General features: G+C 45.6%; 1 protein-coding gene across 1 annotated transcript; it reads right to left on the reverse strand.

Annotated features, from left to right (window-relative positions):
- Window positions 1-1,765: 1,765 nt before the first annotated feature.
- On the reverse strand, window positions 1,766-6,318 carry LOC115157581 (arginase-1). The gene is made up of 8 exons (XM_029705966.1): window positions 5,915-6,318; window positions 5,679-5,751; window positions 3,582-3,756; window positions 3,293-3,452; window positions 2,599-2,693; window positions 2,399-2,503; window positions 2,128-2,264; window positions 1,766-2,041 (listed from the first exon to the last, which is right to left on the reverse strand). Exons 1-8 carry the CDS (start codon window positions 6,020-6,022, stop codon window positions 1,878-1,880), a joined length of 1,017 nt encoding a protein of 338 aa, XP_029561826.1. The 5' UTR covers window positions 6,023-6,318; the 3' UTR covers window positions 1,766-1,877.
- Window positions 6,319-12,272: the final 5,954 nt, after the last annotated feature.

The raw sequence follows: 12,272 nt of genomic DNA on the forward strand, positions 1-12,272 counted from the left end.
TAAGAGAAGGCTCTGTGGTGGTTGGCAGCTCAAGACAGGGGCATCTTGTAGTCTGCAGGGTGGTTGGCAGCTCAAGGCAGGGGCATCTTGTAGTCTGCAGGGTGGTTGGCAGCTCAAGGCAGGGGCATCTTGTAGTCTGCAGGGTGGTTGGCAGCTCAAGGCAGGGGCATCTTGTAGTCTGCAGGGTGGTTGGCAGCTCAAGACAGGGGCATCTTGTAGTCTGCAGGGTGGTTGGCAGCTCAAGGCAGGGGCATCTTGTAGTCTGCAGGGTGGTTGGCAGCTCAAGGCAGGGGCATCTTGTAGTCTGCAGGGTGGTTGGCAGCTCAAGGCAGGGGCATCTTGTAGTCTGCAGGGTGGTTGGCAGCTCAAGACAGGGGCATCTTGTAGTCTGCAGGGTGGTTGGCAGCTCAAGACAGGGGCATCTTGTAGTCTGCAGGGTGGTTGGCAGCTCAAGACAGGGGCATCTTGTAGTCTGCAGGGTGGTTGGCAGCTCAAGACAGGGGCATCTTGTAGTCTGCAGGGTGGTTGGCAGCTCAAGGCAGGGGCATCTTGTAGTCTGCAGGGTGGTTGGCAGCTCAAGGCAGGGGCATCTTGTAGTCTGCAGGGTGGTTGGCAGCTCAAGGCAGGGGCATCTTGTAGTCTGCAGGGTGGTTGGCAGCTCAAGGCAGGGGCATCTTGTAGTCTGCAGGGTGGTTGGCAGCTCAAGGCAGGGGCATCTTGTAGTCTGCAGGGTGGTTGGCAGCTCAAGACAGGGGCATCTTGTAGTCTGCAGGGTGGTTGGCAGCTCAAGGCAGGGGCATCTTGTAGTCTGCAGGGTGGTTGGCAGCTCAAGGCAGGGGCATCTTGTAGTCTGCAGGGTGGTTGGCAGCTCAAGGCAGGGGCATCTTGTAGTCTGCAGGGTGGTTGGCAGCTCAAGGCAGGGGCATCTTGTAGTCTGCAGGGTGGTTGGCAGCTCAAGGCAGGGGCATCTTGTAGTCTGCAGGGTGGTTGGCAGCTCAAGGCAGGGGCATCTTGTAGTCTGCAGGGTGGTTGGCAGCTCAAGGCAGGGGCATCTTGTAGTCTGCAGGGTGGTTGGCAGCTCAAGGCAGGGGCATCTTGTAGTCTGCAGGGTGGTTGGCAGCTCAAGGCAGGGGCATCTTGTAGTCTGCAGGGTGGTTGGCAGCTCAAGGCAGGGGCATCTTGTAGTCTGCAGGGTGGTTGGCAGCTCAAGACAGGGGCATCTTGTAGTCTGCAGGGTGGTTGGCAGCTCAAGGCAGGGGCATCTTGTAGTCTGCAGGGTGGTTGGCAGCTCAAGGCAGGGGCATCTTGTAGTCTGCAGGGTGGTTGGCAGCTCAAGGCAGGGGCATCTTGTAGTCTGCAGGGTGGTTGGCAGCTCAAGGCAGGGGCATCTTGTAGTCTGCAGGGTGGTTGGCAGCTCAAGGCAGGGGCATCTTGTAGTCTGCAGGGTGGTTGGCAGCTCAAGGCAGGGGCATCTTGTAGTCTGCAGGGTGGTTGGCAGCTCAAGGCAGGGGCATCTTGTAGTCTGCAGGGTGGTTGGCAGCTCAAGGCAGGGGCATCTTGTAGTCTGCAGGGTGGTTGGCAGCTCAAGGCAGGGGCATCTTGTAGTCTGCAGGGTGGTTGGCAGCTCAAGGCAGGGGCATCTTGTAGTCTGCAGGGTGGTTGGCAGCTCAAGGCAGGGGCATCTTGTAGTCTGCAGGGTGGTTGGCAGCTCAAGACAGGGGCATCTTGTAGTCTGCAGGGTGGTTGGCAGCTCAAGGCAGGGGCATCTTGTAGTCTGCAGGGTGGTTGGCAGCTCAAGGCAGGGGCATCTTGTAGTCTGCAGGGTGGTTGGCAGCTCAAGGCAGGGGCATCTTGTAGTCTGCAGGGTGGTTGGCAGCTCAAGGCAGGGGCATCTTGTAGTCTGCAGGGTGGTTTCCCTCCCGGAGCTTTCCGAAGCAGCCACGTATCAGATCTACTGCAGCGTTGACCGTGGAGCTGATCTCATCCTCTGTCCTGCCTCGCTTTGGGTTCACCTCCACCATGTCCATTGCAGACAACATCCCTGTGGAGACAAAACACAGCTCAACACACCTGACTGACCACAGACACTACATTGAAGCAGCCTCTACTGTGTGTGAGATCTCTCACCTGTCTGACAGATGTGCTCTGTGATGTAGACTCCCTCTCTGTAGGTCAGCCCTCCCACTACTGGGGTTCCTGTGGCCGGGGAGATGGATGGGTCCAGGGCATCGATGTCATAGCTCAGGTGGATGGGCTTCTTCACCCTGTTAAATCAATTCATTAAAATCCGTGTTTTGCCAACAGAACACGTCAATGCCCAATATTCACATTGATTTATCAGTGTCCGATGTAGTCTACCATGAATAGCAAGAAATTAAAACAAGTTTTGCGGTTATACTTCGAGAAGATGTAGTCACATGTCTCCTCCATCACTTTGGATATTCCAAGGCGATCCACCTCTGTCATGGAGTAACCTTTGATACCCAGCAACGTCAGGATATGGCTATAAATGGAAGTGTTAGTTTTAATTCTTCAGTAAACAAATGGATGTACTGCAAGGGTATATAATATGATTCAGAATGACAGGCAAAAACATACTGCTCTTCTGGATCCACGTCTCTCAAGCCAATGTAGACTATGTCTTTGGCTGATACACATGGCTTTATCCAGGAGAAGTTGGGCAGAACTGGAATCTAATCAATCAAAGAAAAGGAGACAAGTCCGCATCTAGAACTGTAGCTCACACCCATGTAGAATTTTGGGTCCGCAGGTAGCCTAGTGGTTAGAGCATTGGGCCAGTAACCGAAAAGGTTGCTGGATTGAATCCCCGAGCTGACAAGGTAAAAATGTGTCGTTCTGCCTCGGAACAAGGCAGTTAACCCACTGTTCCCCGTTAGGCCGTCATTGTAAATAAGAATTTGTTCTTAACTGACTTGCCTAGTTAAATAAAAGGTTAAATAAAAATACTGTCACCACCTAAAACATAAACATAACTGATATGACTATTCTCTATCAAAATGTTTCATTTTATAAATCAATCCCTCAATAATGTATGATGACCAAGGACGTGCACAGGAAGAGGAAGTCTTACAGTAAATCCTCAAAACTAACTGACATTGCACAACTGTGTAAATACTGGTATTGTGAATACCAAGGTGTGGCTGATCTAACACTTTCAACTCAGTTGCAGGGCAAAACAACCAAATGTTTTATGGTACAGTATTTGAAATATTAAAACTTGGGGATGCCTTTGGGGGGAATAGGAGGAGAGAGAGAAGGATAGAGAGATCACCTTGGAATGCAGCTCATGGATGAGGTAGGACATGGGCTGTCCGTGGATATTGCCTGTAGGGGAGGTCAGGGGTGTGTTGATGTCTGCATGGGCGTCCACCCATACCACACTGAGGTCCTTCTTAGCTGCTGCATGCCCCTGGATCGAGCCTATCGCCAAACTGGACACAATCATGAGTGAATTCCATATCATATAGTCAGGAAACACTCCCTGCCCACAATCCTGTGAATTTTGTCTGGTTGTTGACACTGGGCTCTTGCTCTAATATGGGTAGATATGACACACACACCTGTGGTCTCCTCCCAGCATCACACAGGTGTGTCCGTCATTCTTCACGGCGTGGACGGCAGCAGACAGACGTTGGTTGGCGCTGCCCACCGCTCTGGGTCTCTTCACATTGCCTATGGGCTCATCGTTGGCCACCTCCTCAAACGTCACATTGCCATAGTCTTTGACTGCACAGCCTGCAGAGGATGAGATTAGGCAACACAACAGTCACCGAAGGAAATGTATTAGTCAATGCACTTACAGTAATCTGGTGTCAAAATTAATCAAGGAAGGAGCTCTCAATGCATCACTTTGAAAAGAAAAGCGACACAATTAGCCACAATTAGCAGGTAGAATAGAAAACCAGCAGGCTCCGGACCTCGTCGGGCAGGCCTGTGCAATTCCAGTCCTCGGGGGCCTGATTGGTGTCACACTTTCCCCCCCATCCCTAGCAAACACAGCTGATTTAAAATAATTGCATTCTAAACTGAAGATCATGATTAGGTGATTATTGGAGTCAGGTGTGTGTTAGCTGGGGCAAAACTGTGACACCAATCAGGCCCCTGAGGACTGGAGTTGCCCAGGCCTGTCAGAGTTGAATAGCCCTGACCCAATCCTTGCCTCTAAGCTTATTTGCAATGTAAAACAACTCCTCCCTTTTGCCTAGATGCAAATGAGCTCTCTCAAAATGTAAATAAATTACTTATTTTACTGTGTTTGTTACTATGTTAGTGATTGAGATGTCTGTCTGCTATTCTCTCTGTAGAGCACACAGGCAGGCTAAGCATTGACAGAGCACTTGTCGTCCCCCCCACCCCCCAAGTGCCCTCAACTGTTGCTGGTGGGTGAGTGAGTGAGTGAGTGAGTGAGCACACTTTCACTGGCATGCATACTGTGTGCAGGAGGCTACCATTGTCATAACCCAAACACACACACACACACATGGAAGAGGGAGTTATGCAAGGTCAGGAGAGCTAGGCCTATCAGATCCCTTGTGCTGTGTGCCATAACTAAAACAGAGAGGGTGCCTAGGATGTCTCTGATCTCACGTGATTGCACACAGCGGCAGAAGCTGACACTGGGACACAGACAGACAGATCTTGCTTACGTGTTGATCCCTCAGTCACTCTCACGCCTTTCCAGTAAAACTTCACATGACTAAACACTTCAGAGGACAGGTCAGTCTCACTGGTAGTCTTTCCAAAGGACACCACTTCTGTCGGTGATACCCTGGTCTTGATCTCAAGTTTAAGTTCAGGTGTATTTTTCCCCAAAAGGATTCTCTTTGTACCCTAGCATATGTTTTGTCACTCATTCATATGGTTCAGAACTGCCCTGGAATTTAACCAGAGGAGGCTTGTGTGAGGAGCTATAGGAGGATGAGCTCATTGTAATGGCTGGAATGGAATTTATGGATCTGTATCAAATACGTCAAACATATGGAAACCCCCACATTGACTCGATACAGGTACCCCTGTATATAGCCTTGTTATTATTTTATTGTGTTACTTTAACAAAAAACATTTGTTTATTTTGCTAATATTTTCTTTACTCTTATTTTTCTTAACTTCAATGCTGGTTAAAGACTTGTAAGTAAGCAGTTCACGGTAAGTCTCACATGTGACATTTTTATTTATTTCATTTGTTTGACGCATTTACTCCATTCCAGCTATTGAACAATGAGCCCGTCCTCCTATAGTTCCTCCCACCAGCCTCCTCTGAACGGAATGTGGCCATGGAAAGTAAATCATGCTGTTCGCTTGTGTAAATGCTATTGTCATTTGACACCAGGTTTGAAACTGACCCCCCAATATGTTAAATGATTTATCTCAACACTTCTGCCAAGTCAAAGAAAATGTTAGATATCTGGAGACTGATCTTGGAGAGATCACTTACTCATTTGATCAAATCAATAGCTTACTGATGCAACTACTGCAATTTGGGGATTTACAGGATAATTTCATCATCCCTCTCAGAAAACAGATTGTTAACAGATTCCCTTCACTGTACATGATCTATTTTCACAGTTTTACTCAGCGAAAGTGTCTTCATTTTTGCACTGTAGCTACCTATTTCCTACATTACAGAATGAGTGTAAAACGCAATATCGGGACGTCACCTTGCGCTCTGAGCTTTTCCACCAATCCGGCAGAGCGAATGAGGTCTGGTCCTTTCTCCACACCATCCCTCGGCTGCAGTATAGATAGTTTAAAAGGACTGTGTATTATAGCAACACATAATATATCACAAATGTATAGTTTATTGTATCTGAACGGTAGTATATGAAGCCTATTCGATAACATATCGAATGGTATACCTATCAATAGCCTATAATAAATTACCTACAGTACACACCTGTCCTTTTGAAAAAGGCGCTCCAATAATTCCAACTGAGTGATGATGACTTCGTTTATAAATTTGGAAGGCGAGTTGTAATCCTCTCGAGCTCTTTGTAAGGACCATTATCCTGTGTCGGGACACACTGTACAGGAGGAGCACAGAAGAGCCGCTTCTGCTTGCACTATCAAATTGTTCACTGAAATCCAAAAGGCACACCACACAGGCGCGAGCGTGGTACAGTAGCCTAACCCCAATTGGGAGCCTATGTCCGCTGTAACGGTCGGGTCTAGAGGTAAAAGTTTCGGCACCGCCCCAGCATCATCAAGGATTAGCGACTTTGTTCCACTCCGAATTAAAAATTGCATAACCTAATCTTCCGCCTTGTATTTAGCGTTTGATGTTGACGTTATGACATCAGCCTTAAAGTGATATCTATAAAATAATAGTTCATCAATAATCTCATGTCACGGGCAGCAGTTGAATAAATAATCATTTTGAGTCATGTCTATTGAGGTCTTTTCAATAGGGCTGACAAGGTGCTGAACATATTCATGTGAAATTATTCTGAATTCATCAAATTTACAGATTCAAGTTCCTCCATATTCTGCAGCAAGTGGAACTTCCAAAAGCCTTTATTCACATGTATTATAATGAACAGTTAGTTTACATGTACACGGGGTGAAAGTAGATTTCATTTCTTACGGGTACGGGACACCCACGTTTTTAATACTACTAAAATGACAGGGTAGCTCACTCTGCTGACGCTGACAAACAGATCCATAATAACGATGTTGTCTGATCCACATAATTGGCCTACATAAGGTGCCACACAAATACCATACCACACAAATACCGTCCATCTAACCTGGAGGTGGAAAACATTGTCCAAAAACAAACAAATGTGGCACTGATCCAATGACAAAGACAATTAATATAGACACACCGGGGATATGGTCGATCTTCTCTGCTGGTGTCAATAAGATAACTAAAAGTCATCCATTTACAGCAATAGCCATTTGCTTTCCAAACAGTTTTTCAGCGATTGCATTTTTAAATATTGCGATATGCCTGGCTGGACCTCTGCTTTTCAGCTACAGTCGCAACTCAACAATCACCTATTTTGGTGTTTGCAGCGCGTGCTGCGCTGTAGGCTATGCGATTTAAAACAGTCCACACCTGTTGTAATTCGGCGCATATGACAATATATATATATATATTTTTAAAGAAGCTAATGATCCTCTGTGACCAAATCATGCTTTCTGGTTTAGTGGCCAAGTTAAAACGAATGTATTTATTTCTGTATAGACAGGAGAAAGCTAATTAGGCTATATAACTTTGGCAATTCAAATTACTTTAGGGAAAGCTTATCCTAGCCTTATGGACACGCCGCCTATGCTTTTTAATGTGGCATAAACCCAAATCAGTCAATGTTTTCATCTGATTGTCATACAATCGCTTAACAAATGCGCTCCTGTAGGCTACCCGCGTACGTTCGTCCACTCACAAAATCATTTCAGCATCCAAAGTGCACTCGCCTCGGTCTCGGCCACCCATCTTCGCCTTGACAAAATGTAAGTGTTCTCAACCAACCACAACGCAATTTGGAGCGTATATACCACCCGGCATCCAGTCAATTCACAAAATGTTTATGCGACTGAAATGCAGTAATAGCCTATAGTTTTTTGGGCATGTTGTATTAATTGTGATAGGCTCATGTTTTAACGGTATGGCGTACCACACTATTTACTTTGCCGGGACGCCATACCTGACTGTACCGCCTTTCACCCTATACATATGACATTTTCATACAATGCAACAAAACCATGAGTTAAATAGTTGCCATAAATAGCTTTTCATTATGGGAAAACAGAAATAATAAAAAACACTCCTATTCTCATTCCCACATGATACATCTTTGGCTAAGCGTTTATTATCCTACTGCTAGAGATCCGTCCTGCATGTATCAGATATCGATATGATTGAGGCCGGGTTGACACATGGTTCTGGGAAACAGATAAAGGCTAAACTGGGGACAGGGGCTGACGCTCAGGATTCTGATGGAGGGGGACTACAGTGGGCTAGGGGCCGATCTGCGCCCTTGTTTGGTGGTCAGGAGGTGGGGAGTGGGATGCAGATTAGAAATAACTCAGAAGAGGCTCTCCCAAAATGGTCTCCATCTCGTGGATGACCTTCTGGACTTGATGCTCCACCTTCTCACATTGGTCTGTAACACAGCAGTAAGCAGGGAGGTGGTCAAATCAAATGTTATGTCACATGCACCGAATACAACAGGTGTAGACCTTACCATGAAATGCTTACTTACAAGTCCTTAACCAACAATGCAGTTAAAAATATTTACTAAATAAACTGAAGTTCAAAATAAAAGACCAACAATAAAATAACGAGGCATATATATATTATATATATAGGGGGTACCGGTACCAAGTCAAAGTGTGGGAGTAAAGGTAATTAGGTGATATGTACATTACCAGTCAAATCTCATTTAAGGGTTTTTCTTTATTTTTACTATTTTCTACTTTGTAGAATAACAGTGAAGAAATCAAAACTATGAAATAACACAGTAGTAACCAAAAAAAAAGGGTTAAACGAATCCAAATCTATTTTATCTTTGATATTCTTCAAAGTTGCCACATTTTGCCTTGATGACAGCTTTGCACTCTCTTGGCATTCAATCAGCTTCATGAGGTAGTCACCTGGAATGCATTTCAATTAACAGGTGTGCCTTGTAAAAAGTTAATTTGTGTAATTTCTTTCCTTCTTAATGCTTTTGAGCCAATCTGTTGTGTTGTAACAAGGTAGGGGTGGTCTCCGCAGGTGGCCTTTTGGTAGGCCATCATTGTAAATAAGAATTTGTTCTTAACTGACTTGCATAGTTAAATAAAAGGTTAACCTCTCTGGCGCATGTGGGACGAACTCGTCCCACCTACGTAACAGCCACTGAAATCCAGTGGCGCGATTTTTGAATCGTTAGAAATACTATTACTTCAATTTCTCAAACATATGACTATTTTACAGCTATTTAAAGACAAGAATCTCGTTAATCTAACCCCACTGTCCGATTTCAAAAAGGCTTTACAACGAAAGCAAAACATTAGATTATGTCAGCAGAGTACCCAGCCAGAAATAATCAGACACCCATTTTTCAAGCTAGCATATAATGTCACATAAAACCAAACCACAGCTAAATGCAGCACTAACCTTTTATGATCTTCATCAGATGACACACCTAGGACATTGTGTTATACAATACATGCATGTCTGTTCAATCAAGTTCATATTTATATCAAAAAACAGCTTTTTACATTAGCATGTGACGTTCAGAAAAAGCATAACCCCCGCAAACTTCCGGGGAATTTACTAACAGTTTGCTAAATTACTCACGATAAACGTTCACAAAAAGCATAACAATTATTTTAAGAATTATAGATACATTACTCCTCTATGCACTCGATATGTCCGATTTTAAAATAGCTTTTCGGATGAAGCACATTTTGCAATAATCTAAGTACATAGCCCGGCATCACAGGGCTAGCTATTTAGATACCCACCCAGGTCAGCCTCCACCAAAATCACATTTCCTATAAGAAAAATGTTCTTACCTTGCTTGTTCTTCGTCAGAATACACTGCCAGGACTTCTACTTCAATAACAAATGTTGGTTTGGTCCCAAATAATCCATCGTTATATCCAAACAGCGACGTTTTGTTCGTGAGTTCTAGACACTATCAGAATGCTTCATCACGGTGTCGCGCATGGCGCATTGGCGTGACAAAAATGTCTAAATATTCCATTACCGTACTTCGAAGCATGTCAACCGCTGTTTAAAACCAATTTTTATGCCATTTATCTCGTAGATAAGTGATAATATTCCGACCGGGAATATGCATTGAGCCTAAACAGCCGAATAAAATTTCTCCTCAGGAGCGAATCGTGCACGCGCCTCATTCAAAGGTCCTCTGAGCAGCCACTTACAAAAGGTGATAATGTGTTTCAGCCTGAGGCTCCCTCGTAAACCTTCAGGTTTTTCGCGGGTTCTGAGAGCCTATTGGAGCCCTGGGAATTGTCACGTTACAGCTAAGATCCTTACTTTTCAATAAAAAGATGCAAGACGCACGACTCCTTGTCAGACAGGGTACTTCCTGCTTGAAACCTTGTCAGGTTTTTGCCTGCCATAGGAGTTCTGTTATACTCACAGACACCATTCAAACAGTTTTAGAAAATTCAGAGTGTTTTCTATCCAAACCTGAACAATAATATGCATATTCTAGCTTCTGAGTTGGTGTAGGAGGCAGTTAAAAATGGGAACATATTTTTCCCAAAATTCTCAATACTGCCCCCTATCCCAAAAATAAATACAGGAGGATTGGCCTATTTGGTAAAGTCCATATTATGGAAAGAACAGCTCAAAAAAGCAAAGTTCCCTGGTGCCCTCTTCTCAACTGTCTTGGTGTGTTTGGACCATGATAGTTTGCTGGTGATGTGGACACCAAGGAACTTGAAGCTCTCAACCTGCTCCACTACAGCCCCGTCGATGAGAATGTGGGTGTGCTTGGCCCTCCTCTTCCTGTAGTCCACGATCATCTCCTTTGTCTTGATCACGTTGAGGGAGAGGTTGTTGTCCTTGCACCACACAGTCAGGTCTCTGACCTCCTCCCTATAAGCGGTCTCATTGTCGTCGGTGATCAGGCCAACCACCATTGTGTCGTCGGCAAACTCAATGATGGTGTTGGAGTCGTTCCTGGCCGTGCAGTCATGAGTGAACAGGGAGTACAGGAGGGGACTAAGCCCGCACCCGAGGGACCCCGGTGTTAAGGATCAGCGTGGCAGATGTGTTGTTGCCTACCCTTACCAACTGGGGGCGGCCCGTCAGGAAGTCCAGGATCCACTTACATAGGGAGATGTTTAGTCCCAGGGTCCTTAGCTTATTGATGAGCTTTGAGGGCACTATGGTGTTGAACGCGAAGCTGTAGTCAATGAACAGCATTCTCACGTAGGTGTTCCTTTGTCCAGGTGAAAAGGCAGTGTGGAGTGCAATAGAGACTGCGTCATTTGTGGATCTGTTGGGACGGTATGCAAATTGGAGTGGGTCTAGGGTTTCTGGGATGATGCTGTTGATGTGAGCCATGACCAGCCTTTCAAAGCACTTCATGGCTAGAGACGTGAGTGCTACGGGTCGGTAGTCATTTAGGCAGGTTACCTTGGTGTTCTTGGGCACAGGGACTATGGTGGTCTGCTTGAAACGTACACGATTTGGTAATCCGCCTGGCCCTGCGGCCTACTGAATGGTTAGCAGTTATTCTTCGATAACACAAACCCCAAAGCAAATGAGAGAAAAATAGATTTATTTGAGAAGGACAAATCATATATGTTATGCTGGGAGATAGATGTTCAGTCTCCCCTGTCCTCAGCTTTTCTCCACAGAACAAAGGAACAGGATGACATTTCTAACCCCCCACCCTAGCCTGGGGTTGACCAATCAGAGGTCCTTGCAGTACAACTGGGCCAATGACCAAAAAACAAGTATCCTGCTCCAGACTCAATGTACAGACCAATGAAAACGTGGCTCACATAGCTCTGAGTCCAGGACTGACATTCCACAGATTCTAAACAGCTGTTCAACTGAAGACCAACTATTTACAGTGACAATTCCCTATTGACCATTAGTACTCTCGTCCTCTGCATTGTGTATTTACCTTCAAAATAAATATTCTTAGAATGTTGACCTGTTTAAAAGGTCTTACTCACATTGGCTACGGCGAGCGTGATCACACAGTTGTCCGGAACAGCTGGTGCTCTCATGCATGCTTCAGTGTTGCTTGCCTCGAAGCATGCACAGAAGTCATTTACCTCATCTGGTAGGCTTGTGTCAATGGGCAGCTCGTGGCTGGACTTCCCTTTGTAGTCTGTAATAGTTTGCAAGCCCTGCCACATCCGACGATCGTCGGAGCCGGTGTAGTAGGATTCAATCTTAGTCCTGTATGCTTTGCCTGTTTGACGGTTCATCTGAGGGCTTATAAGCATCCGGGTTAGAGTCCCGCTCCTTGAAAGCGGCAGCTCTACCCTTTAGCTCAGTGTGGATGTTGCCTGTAATCCATGGCTTCTGGTTGGGGATGCATTTATTGATGAAGCCGGTGACATATGGTATTCTCGGGATGAGTCCCGGAACATATCCAGTTTGTGCTAGCAAAACAGTCCTGTAGCTTAGAATCTGGTCATTTGACCACTTGCATATTGAGCGAGTCACTGGTACTTCATGCTTTAGTTTTTGCTTGTAAGCAGGAATCAGTAAAATAGAATGGTCAGATTTGCCAAATGGAGGGCGAGTGAGTGCTTTGTACACGTCTCTGTGTGTG

This window comes from Salmo trutta, chromosome 2 (assembly GCF_901001165.1).
Source record: "Salmo trutta chromosome 2, fSalTru1.1, whole genome shotgun sequence".
Classification (NCBI taxonomy): Eukaryota; Metazoa; Chordata; class Actinopteri; order Salmoniformes; family Salmonidae; genus Salmo; species Salmo trutta.